Here is a 24,859-nt window from a genome sequence, read left to right on the forward strand (position 1 = left end):
ATGCATAGTGTGTCAAGTTTTAGCTCGGTTGAGCCCATGTCAAGTTTTAATAACAATTAACATATGTTAACCATTATCTACTTCCAAGGATCTACTAACGTCTCTGATACGAACTGTAACGCTCCGGATTTTCAACAAATCCGGATTGCTACCAACTCTCATCTACAAACCTAACAAGTCCAGAAGTTATTGGAAATTTTGGCAAAGTTTCCCTAAAACTACTATTCCCTTGTACACGATAATTATACGAACATCACAGGCAGGATATTAATAAGCAGAATATAACAATACAATCTAAAACTATTACCTGATACAACTCATAGACATGATACATTACACCAAAATAGCCACAAGTTGCTTAATTAGCCAATTAGCCAATACACAGTGCTAAGGTATGATTTGAGTATGATCACTTGCCACTATGTGATGCTATTCCCCTTCCAAACATGCTGTGATCATTGGTTCCTAAAAACCAAATGAAATACAAAAGTGAGTAAAAACACTCAGCAAGTACAGTATGGAACTGGAAGAACAGACGCAACAACATCATCATTGAATAATGAGAAATGCTGGGTTTTCCTTTTCCTCGAAAACAGTAATGAGACCATGGTACCGTTGGAGATGGACCAATATGATAGCAATGGAACCATGATCCCGTCGAAGACGGACCGATATGATAGCAATAAAATTACGATTCCATCAGAGACAGACCGATGCGACTTCTCTTAGCATTTACCAATAAAACTGAGCAATTGGGGCCAATACCTCCAGTGAGGAGATATGAACACAAGAACCAAATTGCACACACGGAGCACAAGAACATGATTAGCTAGAAGTTACACATCCGGAACTGCTGGAACATGATTGGTAAGAAATTACACATCGGAAACTACTGGAACATGATTGATATGAAATTACACATCCGGAACTACCAGAACATGATTGATATGAAATTACACATCTGGAACCACTAGAACATGATTGATATGCAATGAATTAACTAGAACTTGAATCTTTCGAAACATAAGGGAGAAATCATGAATCTTGAATGATGAAATCCAAATCACACACCAAAATGAAACATAAGTAATGGAACACATAAGATCACATAAGTCATGAAAGTATTGAAACCATCATGATCTGAGAAATATTAAATCAAGAACCAAATTGATATGAAAATATGAAAAGGAATAATCCGTGAAACTTGACCTTGTGATATGAACACAATCATGAATTCGAATCACATGATCATAGAGAAATTCGAATATTGAATAAGCACAAATGAAAGGACTTAGTAAAAAAACCAATGGGAAATTTGTGCCAAAGCACAGGTTCGTCATGCACTTGCCTTAACCATGACGAGAAGTCGGTCTCACAGCGCTTTCACCGACACTTTCAAATCCTGTGGAACAAGATCGCACTAAAAATCTATTCCATAATGTCCACGTGAGTATACATTGGATGCTTGAACTACGCTCTCGAATCGAACTCCGAAGGGAACATGTTTTGAAACCCCCGTCAGCCCGAAGACACCCCTCCTAGCGGTCTGACTGCAAGAACGCACAGTACCTAAAAAAAGTCTCTATCTGCGAGTGGTTTGACCGTCCCGTCTCGCGGTCCGACTGTGACCCCAAGCAGTCCAACCGTGAGAATCCTTCAAAACCCCCAAAACTCTGTGTATGATTGACATTCTGGTAGCCACGCTCGCGGTCTAACTGCCGGAACACAGGAAGGCATGGCTCTACACTATTTTGGACATAACTTTCAAACCGCTATACAAACATGGCAAGTAAATATATCTACAACATCTACAGCAAATTATCTACAACTTTCATGGTGCGCAAAGACTCGAATTCTACCTTTATCGCGCCCAGAATTTAAAAAGACAAACTGCTACACAGGTTTTCAAATCCAGACAATGGCACATTTTCGGTGATAGCTCTCAAACCGCTTATCCAAATTGAATGAGACCAACGCCATTGGAAAGATATCGGCAAGACCTACAACTATGGTTTTCGGCGCCATATCAAGATTCTATGTTACTAATTTCAATGGCAAAATTGTCTGTCCAAATTAACCCACAACATTATAGGGACTAATTAGAGGTTAACCTTGTAGCGTGCACCACAAATTTGAAACAAATCCGGCGAAATCCCGAGAAATCCCCTTCTTCCTTTTGTTTTCCTTTTTTCCTTCTTTATTCTTTCTCTTTTCTTTTCTTTCTCTTCCTTCCTCCTGGTGCTTGCTTCTCTGCTTCTTGCTTCTCTGCATCAAGGCAACAGCACAGGGATTCAGCGGCTCCAGCAACAGTGAGTGCCGACTGGGGCGGGCCGAGGGGTGACGGTGTGCATGGCTAGCACAACAGGGCGACACTGACACAGATGGCACCGGCGGGCAGGTGACGTGGCACAGGCAGCGTGACTATGGCCGGAAGCAAGATGACGGATGGCAGCTCGAGGGTTCGGGTTAGGGTGGTCTGGACTCAGGCGTTGAAAGGCTCAGGTCCAATCCCCTTTTTGTACGGTAGCCGACCAACTGAGTCGGTCGGTTGCCATTTTCCTTTTTTTCCTTTTTAAACAAACGGTCTAGATTCATTAGGCCCACTACGGATCTCAACATGCCTGAACTGGATGTTTGAATAGCAAAATGGATTCATTTCGATGATATCTTCGCATCTGCAGTCTCAAATCATGCATCCGAGCTACGATTAAACAAAACCACTTTTCGCCCATTTGGAAATTCACGCGAAAAACATTTTATTTTTTCCTTGTTCTTCTCATCAAAATTCACCTAATATACTGGGTGTTGAGGGTTAATCCCTAACAATGATTTTGGGGTATACCGGTCAATGGGTGTGTGAACGACGCTTGCAGTATGCGTGTCTTTGTGATGAGCTCAAAACATCGGGATTATCCAGGTTCAGGTCTCCCTAAGGATAACAGTCCTAAGTCCTGTGTATTTTGTTATTAGTGTTTGTGAACTGATTATAGATGAGTTTTTACGACTCCGCTTCTCTCTTTTTTACAAACCGGATCCTCCTCTCTTTATATACTAGAAATAAGGAGAACATACAAGTAGGCCCTGTTTAGCAGACCCATGCCTGGTTAGATACTCTACTCTTATATCATTATCATAGAGAACCGAGTGAACCTAACTTGCCTTGAGAGCTCTGCCTATCCATCCCATCTGTGGAATACCGTCGCACTTGCCTCCTCCGGTCGCCCGGCCTGTCCCATCACCGTGCGCCACAAGTTTGTCTGCCAAGCTGTACTATCACTGCGCTCTGTGAGTCGACCTACAAAATCATCCACTTGCCCGGCCATTCTGCAGATTTTGTCCCATCCATCATGTGGTGTAAGTCGATTCGCAACACTCCACTCTATAGCAATTAATGCTACAGGACATGGTGTTGCCCATCTGCGCTGGCCAAGACTTTGTTCGCTTGAGAAGCGCTTCAGGAAGGAAAACACTTGAGTAGACATTAATAAATGCGATTAGACAGGTTAGGTATGGGCATCCCGTGACTAGCAAGGGCTGGTCGCAAGGCCATATTATATCGCAAGGAGGCTAACCGCACAAGCCTCGTGCTGGTTGGGCGAGCCAAGGGCTGGTCGATCGATGGACCAGGGTTCAGGAAAAAATCCAGCTGGTCGCCATATTCCTCATGGGGCCCATTAACCAGAATACCCCCTTACTTAATACACTGACAGTAGCTCCCAAGCTTCTCTGTGGCCATGGTCAGATCTGGTCATACCACTTGGGCTCCGTGGGTACATAGGCTATCCAAAGAGTGGTTGTCGATGCCGTTTAACTTTCAGATTTTAACTCTGAACTTCACATCACGTGGGGAGGTTAAGCGTCCTAAAAGAGAAAGAGAGAGAGAGAGAGAGAGAGAAATATTGATTGCCACTAGGCTCGAGGGACTTTTAGTTCCCTATGGTTGTGGTAGTTTTAACTTCCTGGTCGCAAGGTCCCATAGTGGCCATCGAGCGTTGTCACGTGCAGTGGTCGGAGAGCCAATTGCGAGGGACCGCTAGTGGTTGTGAAATCCTGCAAAACAGAGAGTCTGTTTTTGGGGGAAAAACTTACAAGTTATATGTCACGATCCTCCAGAAGGTTTTGCAAAATAGAGAACATGTCAGTCTCTGAGTAACTCTATACATAGAACTTGCATGGCAGGGAAATGTTCGAAGAGTTGTGTAATTCTTAGCCATCCACCATAGCTAGCTTGACCGCACTAGGTCGGGTGACATTAACCACTCTGTAGGGCCCTTCCCACTTAGGGGAGAGTTTATTCTGACTGATCTTACTCTGAATGTGTCTAAGGACGAGGTCGCCTATAACCAATCGTCGCTCTCGCACCTTACGGTTGTGATAATGTCTAAGGCTTTGCTAATATTGGGCAGCTAGAATTAGGGAACGTTCACGGAACTCTTCAATCATGTTTACATCATCCTCTCGTCGCGCCACTAGGTTGTCGTCCAAGTACTTGGCCATTCGGGGCGATTGAAAGGTGATCTTGGAGGGAAGCATTGCCTTTGCACCAAAAATAAGGAAGAAAGGGGTTTCAGCTATAGCCCTGCTAGGAGTCGTTCGCATTGACTAGAGTACTGTGCGTAATTCGTCCACCCAGCATCTTGAATAGTTTTTAAGCCGGTCAAAATCTCGGGTTTTGATCCCTTGCAATATCATCCCATTATCCCTTTCAACTTGTCCTTGCTCTGTGCGTGTGCCACCGACGCATAGCAAACTTTGGTCCAGATCTCTTCGCAGTAGTCCTGGAAAGCACTACTGGCGAACTAAGTCATATTATCCATGATTATGCGATTTGGACTACCAAATCGCACTACTAGCCCTAGCATGAACTTAATTATTGTTGCGACGATGATCTTTGTAGGATCGAATATGGGCAAAATACCCAATCAGAGGGGGGTAAATGATTGCAGAAACCAAATTCAAAGATTAACTCACCCAAATTGAAACTCAATTTAAACTCAGTATTCCACTCAAAACAGATTGCACAAACTCTAGTAAAAATGGTGTACATAAAGATTTGCTAGTCGGATTGCTCTCAAATTTAGTCAGGAGAAACTAGATTCAAATACGAAACTAACTCAATAAGTATCAAGTAAATTGGATATTTGGATCAAAAGTTATTCCTAGTCGAAGCAGATTGTGTCAACCAGTATCGAGTAGATCAAAACTTAGTCGAATTGACAAAAAACTACTCTAGAATAAATCAAATCCACTCGAAATTTTCTCAGATCAAACACTAGATATTCTAGCAATGTTTTGGATGGATTAAACTAAGATGAAACTTCATATAAACATGAAATTAGCTGAAAAACAAAATCGAGCATGCAGAATATAAAACAGAGAGAAAATTACGAATCAGCAACTCATCAACTTACAAAACTTGATTTTCATTGCATATATGAGTTTACAAGATGCCTCTCCAAAGCATCCATTAAGGATTTACACAAAATCCCAAAACAACTCTCTCTCTCGAGTTTTTGTGCTACCCTGTTCTGCGTTCTTACTACCTAATACAGCATACTTCTCTATTTATAGGGTAGCCACATGCACAAACATGACCGAATTGAACAACAACTCCCTGTCATATTTAATCTGATCTCTATCCTTCTCTAATCACAAGAGGACAAATAACTTCCGCTAATTAAGCTAATTAGCTAACAACTCTTATGTAATTATGCATGCACATCTCCCATGCATATACGTAACCAACTCAGAGTTTCTCTCCGACACTAACTCTTATCTCAAGTCCAGCCACCACACAACTCCCTCGTGTCTGCTTTGACTTGAACATGAATTAGTCTTCACATCCTCTCACGATTAGATCGCCCCCTGCGTCCATCGCGAAGCCTTGTCTCCATATGCATTGTTTTCTCAACTCAAACGTCCTGCATGACATTCTCGATCATCACGACCTCAGTTCCTCCTGAACCTAGTCGCCAAACCTCAGTTCCTCCCTGAACTTAGTTCGTCGATCCATCATCGACCACGTTCCCCTTCGAACAACACCTGCACATGAATCAAACAATAATCAAGTACGAGCACAAGTCCTTCCCGACTTGACTCAAAATTAGTTCACGCAACACCACACAAACTCCAAGCAAAACCAACACGCTAACATAAGCATACCCCAACTAATTATAACGCATCAAACCAACTATGATATCCAAGCATATCTTAGCAACTTGTGAACATCAACCAAATGTCATTATGCTAAATATTTTGCTCTACCAATTTCATCAATCAAACCAATTTTTTATCACATGATCTCACAATCTCCCCCTTAGGAAAACATTGGCAACTCTCATGTGAACATTGGCAATATTTTAACAAACATGATTTGATTTTAAAATCTAACGCAAAGTGAAATAAAAAAAATCCTTTTAAGAAAAAAAAATTCTCTCCCCCTTTGAAGCAAAAATGAGCATCTTTCTCCCCCCCCTTTGGCCATGATTTCATCAAAATTCAAAATAGAGAATCAAATCTTGTTATTTCAATCATTTCAATGAGCATCAGAATTCATCCATATATATAACAAATACTCGACCAAGTCACATTATAAAAAATAGTTGCACCAACCCGTCTACACATGTAAAAATATAGTGTGAGCACAACTTATCAAGTATAATTAATGATTTATTTGCAAGGCATGGTCTCTCAATCTCAACCACTCGAATCCTCAATTTATATGATATCAAAAACATGAATATCAAAAGTATGTCATTGTTTTGATTAAAAAGACATATAACAAGATGCTAATATTGATGTCAAAAACTTCTCATATTCTTTTGCAAGGAATTATATGCATTGTCAACCTTATTCTATCCAATCATGCCAAGCCTATGTCAAAAAGATAATCAGAAACTTAAGACAATGATTATGGTCATACACGACTGCTTCCAAGTTAATATCAAAGTGCAATGATAAGCAGTCTCGAAAAGAAGAAGTGTGACAGTGCATACTTCCTTGATCTTTTGTCTATAAACTATTATTCAGCGCTTTTTCATTTATTTGATTCTTTCATATATAGCATTTTTATCAAAGATCAAAGTAATCAAGAGAGTTTAACCGTGACAAAATTTAATTCAAGTTGTCATTCAATTTAAAAAGTCATGATAAAGATTACACAGTTACACATGTAGATATGAAAGTGCAAAAACTCCAATGTAGCATAAGCACTGGCTTCAAAAGTTTTATATATATATATATATATATATGTATATATATATATATATGTATATATATATATATATGTATATATATATATATATGTATGTATATATATATATATGATGCTCATCATATTTCATTATTTTCTTATTTTTATAAACTTCGAATAGTTCCAACATATAAGAACTCCCCCTCAGAACAATCATGGCGCGGGAGTGGGACCGATGGCACAAACCCTGCAAACTGATATGGCAAGTGGAATGCGGCCACTCGCCGTAATGATGGGCATAGGTTAGAAGGATTAGCTATGCCTGGGTCTAGCTTGGGTCCCTATGTAAGTCCTCTCTTCGTCGGATATATAAAGGGAGGGAGACACGGAGAAGAGGGAGGGGATCCAGTTCATTCAGACCCATATCAAAAAATTCACTGGATATAAGGCTATTATACCAAGGGAGGCCTGAACCTGGATAACTCCCGGTGTTCTTGAGTTCATCACACGCACGCAGCTAGGACATACGGCCCCATGTCGCGGATCACGCACCCGTCATCAGGTATACCCCGGTATCATTGTCAGGGACAACCCTCGACATTTGGCGCGCCAGCTAGGGGGTGCATTTTTCGTATCTTGATAAATTTCTGTAATGTGATTAGGCTACCCATGGCTAAATCCACCGTAACCGATGAGCCTGGCTCCAAGGACTCGGATTGCCGTGGGGTGTTCACCATGAAGCAAGATCCAGATGAGTCCGGTGGATGCAGAGACCTTCACGCTACTAGGTCCTGACGATAGACTCCAGGCCGTGTGCCTTGGGGGGAACTGCGCCGACAACTCTAGGATCATCCGAAAAGCCCCCCTCCGTGCCGGGATGATTCGCCAACCGTCCCGTGCATTCCCCTCTTTTTACGGTAAGGTAAGATCCCTAATTAGGTAAAAGAGTACCCTGAAGCTAACCAGATGTGAGCCCTCTTTGAGCAGGTTCATCCGGAGGATGAAAAAAGGGTCTTTTGCTCTTCAATTATTCTGAAAGAAAGAACAATCGCTTTTTTGCGGATAGCAGGAAAAGAAACAGCTTGCTAAGAACATCAAAAGACCACAGGTTACGGACACGGTATGGGTCGTCTGGCAAGAAGGGAGTCCGAAAACCAGGGATGGACCATCACAGGACCATAAGCTCCAATAAGTCGTTCATGATAAGGGGAGTGGAGGCTGGAACGAGCTCGACCCCACCAACTAGCGACCTCCTCAGGTACATAGTTTAGCTATGTTTTTTTTTCACTTATTAGATGATATTACGGAGTATAAGGGCCTGTTACCTGGAATACGAGCAACGCCTATACAAGGGTTAATACACCAACTAGCGATGAGAGACTCTCTATTAGGCATAACCCAAGTACATATAGGGCGTCAGTGCTCGGGCCAGCCAACGAAGATGTTTCGAAGTAAGAAAGCTATAGTGATGCTTCATCGGCTTTGAAGTCTAGCACTATCCCTCGCATGGATAATTTCTTAGGCCGGTGAGCTGGCCTATCTAGCCTCTTCTTGCGCACCTATCCTGATCGGAGTCTTTAAAAAAAATCACATGATCACTCACTGTGGTCTCGAACCGACATGGAAGGGATGCTCTACTTGGAAACGGAGCACTAGAGACAACACCTTTCGAGGCAACGCCTCCTTCGGTGCCGACAAACTCGGGTGACCACCATGTGGTCGCCATGCTTGATTCGTGTACGGCCTGGATGGATCAGATCTCGAACTACCTTCAGAATCAAGCAACCCTTGATGATGACATGTCAGCAGAAAAGGTCATGCGGCAAGCTCACAAAAATACTCCTCGGTAGAGGGACGTCTTTACAGAGCAACGACTTTTTATTGAAATACGTCACTCAGGAAGGGGGGAGCATGGCGTTTCCCAACATCCTCAGAGGCATCAGTGGCGGTCGCACTTCATTCCGCTCTCTGGTCGAAAAATCATTCCGATAAAGTTCCTCTCGGCCCACAGCCCTCCAGGATGCTTGCGAGTTAATGAAATGACGTGTGCTATGACTGTACCATGGCCGATATATCAACCAACCAGCCCAAGCACCGAATAACTACGAACCACGAGACTCGATTCTCTAGTCGGAGATCGCCTGTCAACCACCTTCGATGGCCAATTACTCAGGTAGTGACCAGGTGGAGCGGCAAGAGGGTGATATAGACCCGAGTGAAGAGTTTCACGAACGTGCTCTAACTTCGAGTAGCCCAATGCCGATGAAACCCCAGGCGTTTCCACGACCACAAGGTTCAGAACAGACACTGGTCGCGAGCAACCCCAATGCGGTCTATAGTTCCCGACTTGGCATGGTCAAGTTCGCCATGGAGGTTGGCTACAAATCACACAGCTCGTGGAATATCAGTTCTATATGTAAGGCTGGTTGGAAACGAGCCTGTTTTCCTATTTTGTAGGGCCTTCCGGACGAGCGTGGAAACATGAGTTGTAAGTCTTCTAAAGTTCTAGAAACTAGGCTCTCTATTTTGCAGGATTTCACGAACAGAAACGATTTTCCACCAAATTGTAAGTTTTTCCGTTCCAAAGGCTTGACCGCGTGGTCGGAGTTCTTTTTCTTCGGACCAGACGGTCGAGGGCTAAAACTATTAGAATATGTGTTTGTTTCCCTAGCAGCCAGGTTTTTTTTCCCACCCGATCACTCACCTTGGTGGGGTGAGAACCAAATGTAGTCACTCGCGCAAAGTCAAAGGTATAGACACTCATAGGATTGCGACCACAAGGTCACGGGTCCCAATTTGGATCGAGCGTGGGTCACCACCGATGGGCTTATCGTGTTGAGGGCCACCCTAACGACCACGAGGCCACAGGTCCTAACTCAGGTCGAGCACTGGTCGCCACTGAGGGACTTATCGGACCAAAAGTCATCATGAGCGTATAAACCTAACTCGCGAGCGACTACGCTATAGAACAAAACCAAGCCACTCACGTAAAATCAAAGGTATAGACGCTCGTAGGATCGCGACCATAAGGCCATGGATCCTAATTCGGGTCGAGCGCTGGTCGCCACCGAGGAACCATACTGAGAGTCACCCTAACGACCACAAAGGCACAGACCCCAAATCGGGTCGGGCGTTGGTCGCCTCCAAAGAGTGAAAACAAGGTGCCGCAAATCCAGCGGGCGACGATAGCCTATATATACTATTTTTTAAAATAGCCATGTATTTTTGGATATATATATATATATATATATATATATATATATATATATATATATATATATATATATAGACACACACACGCGTGCGGAGAATTTGAGCTGGGCTGGATCTTGGACCCTGTTGGTTTGGGTACATATAGTTGTTCGGCCAAAATTTTGCTTTATCTGAATTGAACATGCCCTGGCTGTTTTTTTTCCCCCTTTTTGAGCGAAATGCACATGCCCTAGTTGTAGATCAATTGCCAATTAACATTCACCAAATTTTCTCTCAAAAAATATATTTTCCACCAAATCATCACATGAACGAGGGCAACTGAACCGAAATTTACGCGCGCTACACAGTACTAAAATTCAAGTTCATAACGTATCCATTTCTTGCGAAGCCTCCAGCCGTAGCTGCTGAAAGTTGCGAAAGTCTCATCCAAACAATTTGCTTCATGCCTCTCAGAACTGAGATCAATTGTACGACACTACAACCATTGGCATTTTTTAGTACAACCACTGCACTATGAGCTAAGCTGCTAGGGTATCCGGAATATGATCCGTACGTATATACATAACTTCTGTACGTATTCACATGGTGCTTCTTGATGTTTGCCGAAGATTTATGCTTCGGCAAAGCCTCCTATGTACTCCCCCCATGAGGGCCTGATTAAGACAAGAAAACTGTCACTGCTAACACCACGAATCAAACTTTCAAAAGAAATACATCAAGAATTAAAAAGTTACAATGCTGCAGTAATGCGGAAGACTCATGACCTGTTATATTGCGTTCTTTTTCTTTGACCGCAACATGAAAAGCTGGTTTCTGTATTGAGCTGGAAAAATTAACACCAGGAATGAGATCAGTCTATTAGCAGGGTTAGTCAGAATAAAACTGCAAATTGTTGACGAAATCAAAGAAAAAAGTATCCCCGTCCTTTCAACATTGCAGTGGAACCCATCACACACGATATGCCTGCAATGCATGACTGTTTATTTCGTGCAAGTAAGCAGAGCTCACCAGCATCTTTGTAACGTTCTTCGACAGCAGCGATGAGCATATTGCGGACCAAATCAAACTCTTGGGCATCACCGCAAGGCTGGTCATCAGGCCTGCAAAATGGTATGGCTGCAGTTCCAGTGCTTGAAAAGACACTTATCTTTACAGGAATCTATAAAACAGAATCACCGTGACTACCTGTCAAGCCTTGTGATTTGGATTGGGTCCGAGTCTACATAACTTTCAGCTGACTTTGGTGGTACAACTTTCAATCCATTGTTATATGCAATACGCCTGTTAACTTGTATAGGAACCTATGGATGAAGAGAGAAAATTGGAATAAGTATCATAAACTGTTGGAATTGATCTCGGCTCCTAATGTGCACCCTAACAGAATCGAGAAAATGGGGAGCCCCACTTCCCCACGCATCCTGATCGGGGGCGCAACCAACCTCAGCTTGGTTGTGATCCCACATCGTGCGACCCTTTATAAGAAGAAAGAGAGCTCGGCTCTATAGATGGGTTTTTTAGTAACGTGAGATCCAGCCGTCTCTCTAAATCCTAACCGATCCTTAAGGGCGTCATCAACGGGGTGAAGATCACCGCCCTTGCAGCACTCATGCCGGCCACATCTTCACCAAGCCCTGCATCACGTCGGCGATCAACTACATCAAGTTGGGGACTTCTTCCTCAGACTGGTGTCCATTGCATCGCCTACATGCGCATCACGTTGTTGATATGCTCCGAGCCAACATCAAAACCTAATGGCATCACCAAACTCAGGTTTAATCTCACGCTCCCGCACTAATGTTTTAATGGCGTTCAATTACTGGAGCTAGTGTTCTTGATGATTGGATTAAAGATTAAGACCTAATATTTGGTACCAGAGCCGGTCTAGCTCTAGATTGAATCCAATTGAGTATGAATTGGTGTTAATCAAGTTCATTATGCTCGGTTGATGCCATCTTATGATCAATTAGTTCATTTTAAGTGTGAATTATTGATAATTAGTCTTAATTAGTTTTGTTGATGGGTATTATGCCTCTATGTTAGACAATTCATGTTGATTAACTCATGTTTAGACTTGAACTAGCAAAATTAGATCACAGTCATGCGCAATTGCTAATGTTTTGGGGTAATTTTGCCACGGGTTAGATCTAAATAATCATGAATTAGCCCTTTATGTACATGTTCATGCTGTTATGTTCGGTTTTGGGGCGTGTTTTTGCTCAAGTTGACCGATTCGAGCTCAGGAAAGCATTTAGAAGGAGGGGAATTGGGGAATCCAAGAAATTCTAATGCAAAATCTAAAGAAATCCCCAATTCCCCAATCCGAAACCCTAAATTCTCAATGCGAATCCCTAATCGCCGAATCCAATGCCCTTTTCCCCAATTCAAGAACCCCTAAACCAAAACCCTAAAACGCTAAGAAAGGGGAGGCGGATCTTACGTGTTTTTGAGCTCCTTGTCGACATTAAGGCCGTCGGAGGCCCTAAACCTCCGCTTCCTCCACCTTGGGTGCGTGCGGGATTCCTAAGCTGATTGAGTCTTCGGCATCAACCATCCCTTCTCACTGCGTGCATCTTCAGCGTGGGCACCACCTCAGCTCTAACTGACGCAACCGTGAACGACTGTGGTCGCACGTGTTCTCCGAAAGATAGGCCCACGGCAACGTCACCTCTCTCATGGTGGTGTTGCTCCCTTTCTCACCTCTCTCTTCTTCACTAGCGACTTGTTGTCGCTGGAGCTCATCTCACCACCTCTTTCTCTCATTTTTCTCTCACGTGGTGGACTCGAGACAAGAGGGAGTAACTAAATTAGGTTTAGGGTTCAGGGCTAGTGCACGATGACGGGTTTTGTTCCGACGAAAACGACGACAGACCATTGGATGTGATCGGACAGCTACAAGACGTCGTGCATGCAGGTCGGACCGACCTGAGAAGAAATGGGCCACGATGCTTGGATGGGCCAGCTTTGCGCCTTTGGGCCGTTCGGATGCACGCCCACACTTGGGCCGAAAGGCCGGTTTTATGTTTTTAGCCCAAATAAATAATGTTTAATGCACTGAAATTTTTCATGGAACTTAATGTTTTTCTTTTATGTACTAGTTTAATTGACTAACGTGGCCCAAAATTATGACATTTTATACGCTAAAATTTATGAAAAAAAATTCTCGATAAATTGGAACCAACGGGAAAATTTATTTAGAGAAATTTGATGTTATTTTGGTCATGGTTGCATACTGACCAACGTTGTTTGCGATCATGCGCTGAAATTTTACGGTTAATTTTACAAATGTCTATAATTACTTTTTGACCAACTTTGATTGTGATTATGTGTTATTTACATATTTATTAAATTCTTTTCCGCCTTCTGCCCAACGGTGATACGGATTAGAATCGAGTTTTGCATGTTTTTAATCAGACCAGAGTAGGGTTAATTTTGTGCAAATATTATTTCATGATGTTTCTTTAATCTTGCCAAGTCTTCTCCTCAACTCTTAACGCTTCCTCTGTTGCTGCCACCATTGACTGCATAGATCAACTTACGGAGAACAAGTTTCCCGTTTGGAAAGCTAAAGTGACGGTTATCCTTAGTGTTTTGGACCTTAACTATGCACTCAGGGTTGATGCTCCCACTGCTCCCTTCGTTGGTGTGGAGAATTATGATGAATTAAAGAAAAATTATGATACACTTTCTAAAAAGTGAAAGCGGTCCAACCGCATATCACTTATGATAACGAGGAACTCAATCTCAGATGCTACAAGAGGAGCAATCCCTAGCTCAGAGAAAATTAAGATGTACTTGACATCCGTAGATGAGCAATTCAAAGACATCTCCAAGGTTTATGCCAGTACACTTATTCAAAAACTCCTTAATACTAAGTATAATGGGTTCAGCAGCATAAGAGAACATACTATAATGACTGACATTGCTGCCAAACTCAAGGACATAAACATGGAAATTTCTGATGGTTTTCTTGTCCACTTAATTATGACCTCTCTTCCTCTTATGTTTTCTCCCTTTAAGATCAACTACAATACTCAGAAGGAAAAATGGACCATGAATGACTTGATCGTGATGTGTCCAAAAGGAAGAGAGGCTAAGGGATAAAAATAAAGATTTCGTTAATCAAGTAGCCCTAGAAACAAAAAGAAAATCCAAATGGACTATAAATCTAAGAAGTTTTTTGTCGCTAAGCACAACAAGACAACGCAAAGGGCACCCTAGACATCTACTCCTTCTGCCCCTGATACTGAAGAAACTGAGGATGATGGCTGTCACTTCTGCAGCAAGAAATAACATTACCAGAAACATTGTCCTGGTTTCTTGAAGTGACTTATAAAAAAGGATAATAATATAATAATGTTTATTAATAAATCTCCTTATGATAATTTCTCCCTTATTTTATTGACTTAGGTGGTCATTATGCACGTTGCCAACTCATTATAAGTATTCCATACTGTGAGAACCATAAAAGAGGAGCAAAGTCTTAGAATTGCCAACAGAAGAAAGATGAAATTGAAGTCGTCAGATTACTTCCATTAGTATTAGATAGCGGCTTCATTCTTCAACTTAATAATATTTTCATGTTCCTTCCATCATGACGAATCTTTCTTTAGTTTTCCCATTGAACGATTATGATTATTAATGTAATTTCAAAGGCAATAATTGTATCATTAAGTTTAAATTAAGAAATTATAAGTCTTGCTTCTTCTGAATGGGTTCTTGATATCTCTGAATGTTTGTGATGTGAATAACGAGACTTATCTGAAACCGTGGTGTTGTCTTTTTATCACGTTTCGAGGGGAAGAATAGAGTGTTTCATTAAGAAAGTAATTCTCCACCCTTTGACTTCTTTGACTTTGAGGGGGAGCTGTTGAGGTGTCTGAAATTCATAATGAAGCGTCTAACGATGAGCCTCTGCAGTCCAGAAGATCTCAATTTATATAAAGAAAATTCACCTGCGTAGCTTAATGCCACGAAGGATGAATTAAAGTCCATGAGCGATAACTCGACAGAGCCAAAACAGTAAACTATAAATGAGTCTACAAAACAAAACATGACTAAGGGAAAAACATCGAAAGGTTCAAAGCAACACTCAAAAAGAAGTGATTAACAATAATAAAGCTCAACTAATTATTCCTTTCGTTTTGTTTCAAATCATAAAGAAAATGACAACTACATTTAAGTAAAGTTTAAAAGAGGAAAAATCATCATCTTAGTCATAAGAAGGATCTCGATGAAGCTTCTTACGTCCCTTATTCACCGAGATAGGTCCAAAAGCATACATTGACAGAGTACTAAAAAAATACAATAAGCATAAGTGCTCTAGCTCGTCTGCTCCTATTGTAAAAGGCAACAAGTTTATGATATTTTAATATGTGATGTCCGAGGAACCATTATAAAACTGATTAGATGAAGTCGGTTCATTATATTTCAGCTACAAGAAGCATTATGAACATGCCCTAATTTAGTTTTCACAACCGGGATACTTGACAGATATCAGTCAAATCCAAGATTGAACCACTGGAAAGTCGTTACGAAAATCCTTCGCTATTCGCAAGGCACTAAGCACTGCATGCTCGTGTTTAAGAATACATTTGCAAGGTGTGTGGATACTAAAGAAATCCATGATATGTTTTATCCTCATCCTCGCTAGAGGAGCTATCTCGTGGAAAAGCTCTAAACAGACACTTACGATATCGTCAACCATGCAAATTGAGTTTATAGCATGTTATGAGGCTATCGGACAACCTGTATGACTAAAGACCTTACGTTATCCCGGAATTAAGAATTTAAGATAGTACTATGAAACCACTTCTGTTATGCTTAGTTTTCTATACGAGTAACAAAAAGTCGTGTGATATTGTCAACCACATCGACATTAAGTATTATGTTGTGAAAGAATTCAAAATCAAACCATCAATGTCAAGCATATTAATACTGAATTAATGCTTGTGGCGCTGCTCAATAAAGGCTTACCACCCTTTTTTTTATTATGTTGTCGGCATGGAGTTATTAAAAAGTATGATTTTGGATAAGAGGACCATAAAGTAAACCAACTTCTATTAAGTATAACGAATTTCCGTTTCAAGATGAAGTTGTATACTATAGGTATTTGAGTTTCAGTGATATTTCATTAGCTGTTGTAATGTTTTACCTTGGTGTGTTGTTTCATTAAGAGTGGACTTATGATTTTAGCCTTACGATCAAGGGGGAGAATATTGAGATTGATCTCGGGTTCTAATGTGCACCCTAATAGAACCGAGAAAATGGGGGAGCCCCACTTCCACACGCACCCTGATCGGGGGTGCAACCAACCTCAGCTTGGTTACAGTCCCACGCCGTACGACGCTATATAAGAAGAAAAGGAGTTCGGCTTTGTAGATGGGGTTTTGAATAATGTGAGATCCAACCGCCTCCATAAACCCTAACCGATCCTTAAGTGCGTCGTCAACAGGGTGAAGATCACCGCCCTTGCAGCACCCACACCGGCCACATCTTCACCAAGCCTTGCATCACACCGGCAATCAACTACATCAAGCTGGTGACTTCTTCCTCAGGCTGGTGTCCACTGCATCGCCTACATGTGCATCATGTTGTTGATATGCTCCGAGCCATCATCAAGACCTAATGGCATCATCAAACTTAGGTTTGATCTCACACTTCCGCACTAATGTTTTAGTGGTGTTCAATTACTGGAGCTAGTGTTCTTGATGATTGGATTAAAGATTAAGACCTAACATAAACATCAATTGAGCAATAGAACACAAATAACTTCTGCAACTTCTTTGATCATACTCTATTTCCAAAAGGAAAAAGGAATTCCCGTACTCATGATTCATGAATCAATGTATTGGGATCAACCAATAGCATTGTTTAACATCAAGATAAGAAAAAGGCGACGTTGCTTTCCTGACAGATCATAGGAGTTTTGTTGCTTTGATTTTCTAATTGAGTGGTGTGCACTTGTATGGAATATATATAATAAAACCCACCAGGCCAAAAAAGATTAAACAAAACCCTTCAATATCAGCAATGGCTATTGTTGGACACAAATATTGTCAGCAGTTACAGAGAAAACACAGGAGCAAATGCACACCTTGCACCGGAAAGCAATGTTGATAGCATCTGATGGCTTGAGGTCAAAACTAATAGTCTCTTCTTCATTCCCAATCTGAGCAGCACGATGCCACACTTCAGAGTTCAGACTGATAGAAGCATTTTTTATGTGATAGATAGTTTATTTTGAAGTGGTGTTACCTTTGCAAGATACAATCGCGAATAGTATGCATCATGGACCATTTCTGTAATTCGCACCAAACGTACCTGAAAAGGAGAGTATATATCCGATGTGATCAGTGAGACAACATATTGTTAGTACCACGGAAACCAAAGTTTAGTATGTCCAGTTGGACATGTTAGAGAAAAGAGGCGTGTATTGTTCGGGTGCATGATTCAGAAACAGTAAATATGAAAGTAGTAATGCACATGAAAATTCATAAACACCTTTAGAATACATAATTCACAAAAACACTAAACATATGACTAAACTTTGAACCCACATGAAATTAGGAAAGCAGATTAAATCAGTTCATAAGATTTCATATTAAACTCACCTCATATCCCATCGTTTCAGTCATCTCCTTTACCACATTGTAAATAGTTGGCCTTGGCTGGAATGACATAATGTTGGCGCAGTTCAGATACAACAAAACCATTCAAAACCGGAAGCACGTGGATGCTTATTAACATCTAAAGAATTTTTTTGCAACTAAATCCAGCTCTTACAATTCGAATGTTCCGAAGTGCAGCCAGCAACATAATACTTGGTGTTTCCACTGGACGAAGTAGCATAGACATATAACACAATTAGAAAAGTATCTGCAGCAGTGGAAAGTGCACCCAAGCAAGAACTGATACATACTGACTATAATCGGGAGCAGAAGGTCGCTTCCATCCTCCATCTTCAGCACAATAGCATGGTGCGGTGCCGAGTCCTGCAGTCTTAGTACGCGAGGATTGTTCTGGACACATCTCAGGTGTTTGCCGTCGCGCATTTTTATCACAAAACCATCTGATACACTCCTGAGCTCAACTGCAAGGACAAGTTAAACGAGCCATTTAATCATCAAACATGAATAACAATATCTTGGTATGAGTGACATGTAGCTAATGCTGATCTAACAAAAGTAGCTTGGTAGCGCTTTCTTTTTGGCAGACCTTCAGAGTGCGCATACTCTGAAATCTCGTTCAGGGTGACGCTGGCATGAAGTTGCTCCAACAATCCAGCGACATTAAAAATAAACAATAGCGCAAGAAATTACCAGCCTCGATGACGCTCGAGTCGACGAACTCCTCGCCGCTGGCATCGAAGTTCGCAGCCGCGGCGCCGTCACCGTCGGAGGACGAGCCGTAGCTGCAGCGAACAGGCCAGCCCCAGTCGCTTCTCCCGTGCCGCTGGGACGGGGGGCCGAAGAACCTGCACGCCACGCCGTCGCAGTCCGCCTCCAGCCCGCACGCCCTTCTCCTCAGGCGCACGCGCCCGAGCAGCTGGAGATGGCCGCTGACCCTCGCGTCGGAGGTGAGAACGCCCGTCGCGGGGGCCGCGTAGCACGGGAGAACCGCCCTGGTGATGATCTCCATCCCTTGGATTGTTTCACCGCGAAACCATCAGAAAGCAGCGTGAAAGCATAAAAAAACAACCGAATCGAACAAACGGCTATCAATCGATGTGATCAGCGAAACAAGTTAGCGATCCACTCAGCGCAGTGAGCATGCCGATTTGGCAGACACGCCATCAGTGAAGAACAAGTGCTCACAAGGAGACGGATAAATCAGCTTACCACCGATTTCCGGCGAGAGGACGAGGGTTGATCCGAGCCGAAAGATGCAAGAATTTTGGGTGGATTTCGTGGAAAATTGGCTCCAAAATTTTTGAGCCAAATGTTAGTAAAACCCTTATCGGCTATCGCTAAACCCGACCCAAAGCTTTTATGGCTCAAGCGGCTGGGCGCGGCAGAGTACCAGTATTACCCCTGGATATTTGTGAAATTGACGGTCGCTTTCCATCCCATTTTGGTCATGATTCGTAAATCGTAAGCGTAGGCAAGGGTATTTCCGGGAATACGGACGTAACGGCCATTTCAGTGTGTTTGACTGTACTGGGGAAGCCACGTGACGGGATATTTTCCGTGGATAGAAAGCGTAAGCGTGACGTGGAAAAGACGCTAGATATTTTAAGGCATCGGAGTAAGGCAGCAGAGAAACCTGCAGAGATCAAAGTGGCTTGTAAACCTTTGTGCTACATTTTCCTGTTCGTGCCATTTTTATTAAAAAAAACTTTGCACATAGCAGCACAATTCTAACACGAGTTCATAGAACTTTCACATCCTATATTATAGCATGTTTGTTTTAACTTTTAATTCTAGATTCTATCCCAAAAATCAAAACTGAAACAATTCTAGAAATTTATTATTAGAAACCAAAGCTACCCCTACCATATTAGAATCCACGATTTGGCTCGAATGTGCTTATTTGGATTATGAAAGATAATGTTATGATGTTGTCACTAGATGTATTGCAAAAATTACACACTTTCTTCACATTAAATCTAATTCAAATGTTAGAATGTCAAATAGTCACAGCTTCGGATAATTAGCTTTTGAAGAATCAGCCTATTCAAAGCCACAGTCCATTATCAACTTTACAAAGTCATAGTGTTAGCTGCAGGGGCGGATCCACCGCCAGGGCGAGCCTGGGCGGCCGCCGGAGCTCCTGGCCCGTGAGGCCCATTAGTCAAGTCACGAGTGGTCCAGGCCCACACAATTCGCAGCCCACAAATTCAGCAACCCTAATCTCCCTACCGAGTCCCAAGTGCGCAGTCGAGTGCGTGTTGGCGTGTTGCAGACTGGCTGCGGGCTTGTGGCGGCCGGGCGGCGGGCAGGGTAGGCGCCAGGCGGGGCGTCGGGCGGCTAGGCGGGCAGGCGCTGCGGCCGGGAGCGCGGCGGGCGACGGGGCGTCGGGCGGCCGCGACTCGTGAGCGCGGCGGGCGGGCACTGCGGCCGGGAGCGCGGCAGGCGGGCGGGCGCGGCGGCCGTGAGCGCGACGGGCAAGCCTGCGGCGGGTGGGCGCGGCGCTGGCGGGCGGGAGCGCGGCGGGCACCGGCAGGCTGCCGTGAGCGTGGCGCGGCGGGCGGTCGCGTGGCGGGCTGTGCTGTGCAGGGGCCAGGGGCGGTCCGCGGCTATGCGTGCTGTGCTGTGGACTGCGCCACTGCGGAGTGCGACCGGGAGCGCGCAGGACTGGGAGCGCGTGCTGTGCTGTGCTGGTGTGAGGTGAAATGATAAATTAAGATTTTTATATTGAGCTATTTAGATTAATTGAGCCATAGAGGTGAATTCTATTTTGTATTTTTCTCCTATAACATTAGCATTTTTTCCGCAGAATATTAAGATATAAATAATGAAGAGATTTTTCAAACCAACATCTTTGAATACCCAAAGTACAAGGGAGAGTAGAGTTAGTGAAGATTGTGATGCAGAAAATGATATAGTAGTTGTCACTCCTGCTCCTGCAACTTCTCGGATAGAATACAAAGGTATTAAAGAATTTAGGCAAGAGTTTATTATTGTCGATCCGGGACCTCGTATTCCAATAGATGAATTTGATCATGATATTAGAGATGAAGTTAGAAGAGCTTATGTGTTGAAGGGTCCGACTCAACCAATTGGACATACTTTCCCCGAAAAACAGTTTGGTAAAGATTTAAGGACTTTTGTGCAGCATGGTTTACTAAATATGATTGGCTAGAACATAGTGTGGAGAAGGATGCAGCTTATTGTTTCTATTGCTATCTTTTTAGATATGATCCCTCAGAGTCTCATTTTGAGTATGATGTATTTTCAAAAGTAGGATTTAGAAATTGGAAGAATACATATAAATCATTACCTGAACATGTTGGTGGGCCTAATAGTGCCCACAATAAAGCTAGAACAGCATACGAAGATTTCAAAAATCAAAAGGCTAGTGTGTCATATAAGATGATGACTCATAGTAAGGAATCAGAAGCCAAATATGAAATCTGTTTGACTGCATCTTTAGATTGTGCAAGCTATCTCTTAATGCAAGGTCATGCATTCTGTGGACACGATGAATCTTCTTCTTCATCGAATAAGGGCAATTTTCTAGAGATGATTGATTGGTAAAAAAAAAGAAATGAGGAAGTGAGGATTGCATTTGAGGAGTTGTGTCCTAAAAATGTTCGTATGCTTGCACCACCAGTTCAAAAGGACCTTGCAAAGAGTTGTGCACAGGATATAACCAAAGAGATAAAGAAAGAGATTGGTGATGGTTATTTCTCTATTCTTATCGATGAATCTCGTGATATATCAATCAAGGAGCAGATGACCGTGATTGTGAGGTTTGTGATCTTATTTATTTGTTAAATTATGATATTGTTGGGTGTGTGATATACTGATGTTGTAATAATTATTTGTGATGGTGCACAGGTTCGTGAATAAGAAAGGAAAGGTTATGGAAAGATTTTTGGGTCTTAAGCATGTCACAGAAACAACATCAGATGCATTGAAAGGAGCTTTATTTGAGTTGCTTTCTACACACGGTTTGGACATTGCAAGAGTTCGAGGGCAGGGGTATGATGGAGCTTCGAGTATGAGAGGTGAATTCAATGGTCTTCAGAAACTCATTAGAGATGAGAACCCGTATGCTTTCTATGTCCATTGTTTTGCACATCAATTGCAATTGGTAGTCGTTTCTGTCGTAGGTAGTTGCACATCTATTCATGAGTTCTTTGAATATGTTAATATGATTGTGATCACAACTAGTGCATCTTGCAAGAGGAAGAATTTATTATCTAGCAAGCACCGTGAGAACTTATTGGCCAAGTTAGATAGCAGTAATATTTTTTTCTGGAAGAGGGAAACATCAAGAAACTAACTTGGCCAGACCCGGGGATACTAGATGGGGTTCTCATTACAAAACTTTAATCCGTATTGAATTCATGTGGGTTGCAGTGATAGAGGTGCTAGGGCTTGTGCAGGAAGATGCCCGAAATCCAACATCAGCTGGTGGTTTGATGAGAATAATGGAGAGCTTCAATTTTGTGTTTATTATGAAGATGATGTTGAAATTTTTTCATGTCAAGTGAGTTATCTCTACTCTTGCAAAGAAAGGATCAAAATATTGTTGAGGCCATGTGAAAACTGATTGATGTGAAACCACGTTTGCTTAACTTGAGGAATCATGGTTGGGAGCCATTGTTTGCGGAAGTCAAAACATTTTGTAAACAAAATGAGATACTAATTCCAAATATGGATGAAATAGTACCAAGATGGGGCCAATCAAGACGAAGTAAGATCAGTGTTACTCAAGACCATCATTATCGTGTTGACACCTTTTATGTAGCTCTTGATGCTATAAACACAGAGATGACTCATCGTTTCAGTGAGCTATCTTCAGAGTTGCTTATATGTTTTTCTTGTCTTGATCCAAGAGATAGTTTCTCAAAATTTGATGTGCACAAGATTGCTAGACTTACGGAGATATATGACATAGATTTCTCCATCAGCGATCGTGCAGTTATAAAAGATCAACTTGAAACATTCATTCTTCATGTTCGAAGAGTTGAAGATTTTATTGGTTGTCATGATCTTGCAAGTCTAGCAACGAAAATGGTACAAACCCAAAGACATATTGTGTTTCCATTGGTGTACCACCTTATTGAGTTAGCATTGGTACTACCAGTTGCAACAGCATCTGTTGAAAGAGTCTTCTCGGCCATGAACATCATCAAGACTGATTTGCGCAACAGGATATGCGATGATTGGCTCAATGACTTGATGTTGTGTTATATTGAGCGGGATTTATTCAGAAGACTAGATTCTAATGCCATTAAGAACCGGTTTCAAAACATGAAAATAAGGAAGATGAATTTGCCTAAGCCTTCTAGTTCTAGACATAATTAGTGATTGTGTTTCCGTAAGTTTCTATACTTAATTACTTCTATTATCTTTGGTTACATTTGGTATATTTGCATAATTGCATATATGTTTACCTTCGGTTCTTTTTCATTTTGCAGGTTCATATGGTTTTATCGATTTATGTTGGGGATCTTTTCACCTCGCCTACCAATTGTCTTAATTAAGGTATTTTTTTAATTTCTTCTTAAACTTCGCCCTACCTTCTTTGCTTGTCTAGATCCGCCACTGGTTAGCGGAATACATGACACAAATGCGTACATGTTCATGTCTTAGAAGGAGTAAACAATCTCATTTTCTATCGCCATGAGAAGTTGAACACAGCATCCCTCTCAAGTCTCAACGATGCCACTAGAAAGGAACACACATTTCTACCAGGTCTTAAAATAGAAATGGAAACAATATCTCTCTCTCCTACGCTAAGAAGTTATTTTTCTTCACCGGTTAAGTTAATTGGTGGAATATCATCTGCCTCACCCGTTAAGTTAACTGGTGGAATAAATTATCCTTTCTTTTCTATTGGGTTAGGATATAATCGGATCGGATGCATATACAGATGGATATAACTTATCATGTATTATATCTTTTTTTAATTGGATACAGATAGTGTCAAATAATTATTTCTTTATTTGTATCCTATCCTATTTTTTTCGAAGTCGGAGCAGATAGTGGCGTAAACTTTTGGTTAGTCAGATAGATATAAATTTTTCACATTACTTGTATCCTCAACATTAAACAATATATAGGTGCAATCAAAATAGACACATATAGAGTGATCGCTGAGATATGAAAAAGAGCATTCAATATTACCTGTATACGGATGTGTGGTAATATACCTATATATTATCATATTTTAAGTAAAATCACAATAGTCTTTCTCGTAACATCTAACATTAAGATATTTCAAACGGATAACAGTCATCTTATATCCTATCTTTTTTTCTTGGATCCAGAATCGGACACGAATAGTATCAGATATCTATTGTTGTATCCTATATTTGCTTCGCAAGTATTTGATTAGATGAGAAATATCTGTCTCATTTTTACCCCTAATTAAAAGTGAGACCTAGCTCCTTGAATCATAAAGTTCGCACTTCCTAGAACAAATTTAGCACATCCCTACCCGATGGATCTGCCACGGCAAAAAAGAGACTTTTAGTTGTTCTTCCACTTCTTGGCTTGGTAGCTTGGCATTCAGGAATATGCTATAGATTATCAATACGTCTTTCCTTTGCATTGAAAGTCGGCTAGCCTCAAATCCCTACTTGAACTACTTCAATGAGACTTGGTATACAACGATCGTAGGGAATGTCACCTGATACTACTAAATCAATGCCAATCTCATTAGTCAGACTAGGACACAACATCGAACATGCATTCTTTTTTCTCGGTTGGGGTGTACATCATTGTAGTGAAAAGAGGAAAGAAGTGTTGTGTTATAGGCTAGGTAGGTGAATTACTGAAATGC

At 41.8% G+C, this 24,859-nt stretch overlaps 3 protein-coding genes across 3 annotated transcripts; 2 read left to right on the forward strand and 1 right to left on the reverse strand.

The window, feature by feature from the left end:
- Positions 1–10,755: 10,755 nt before the first annotated feature.
- On the reverse strand, positions 10,756–19,393 carry LOC133918735 (bifunctional nuclease-like). The gene is made up of 11 exons (XM_062362769.1): positions 19,243–19,393; positions 18,724–19,044; positions 18,324–18,494; positions 18,188–18,237; positions 18,016–18,072; positions 17,660–17,725; positions 17,499–17,573; positions 11,591–11,706; positions 11,414–11,505; positions 11,170–11,228; positions 10,756–11,058 (listed from the first exon to the last, which is right to left on the reverse strand). Exons 2-10 carry the CDS (start codon positions 19,040–19,042, stop codon positions 11,173–11,175), a joined length of 1,002 nt encoding a protein of 333 aa, XP_062218753.1. The 5' UTR covers positions 19,043–19,044; positions 19,243–19,393; the 3' UTR covers positions 10,756–11,058; positions 11,170–11,172.
- Positions 19,394–21,438: 2,045 nt separating this feature from the next.
- On the forward strand, positions 21,439–22,351 carry LOC133884813 (uncharacterized). The gene is made up of 3 exons (XM_062324380.1): positions 21,439–21,584; positions 21,648–21,815; positions 21,904–22,351. Exons 1-3 carry the CDS (start codon positions 21,439–21,441, stop codon positions 22,349–22,351), a joined length of 762 nt encoding a protein of 253 aa, XP_062180364.1.
- A 354-nt stretch (positions 22,352–22,705) lies between these two features.
- LOC133884821 (uncharacterized) lies at positions 22,706–23,379 on the forward strand. Its single transcript, XM_062324388.1, has one exon. It carries the CDS (start codon positions 22,726–22,728, stop codon positions 23,377–23,379), a length of 654 nt encoding a protein of 217 aa, XP_062180372.1. The 5' UTR covers positions 22,706–22,725.
- Positions 23,380–24,859: the final 1,480 nt, after the last annotated feature.

This window comes from Phragmites australis, chromosome 1, assembly GCF_958298935.1.
Source record: "Phragmites australis chromosome 1, lpPhrAust1.1, whole genome shotgun sequence".
Lineage (NCBI taxonomy): Eukaryota > Viridiplantae > Streptophyta > Magnoliopsida > Poales > Poaceae > Phragmites > Phragmites australis.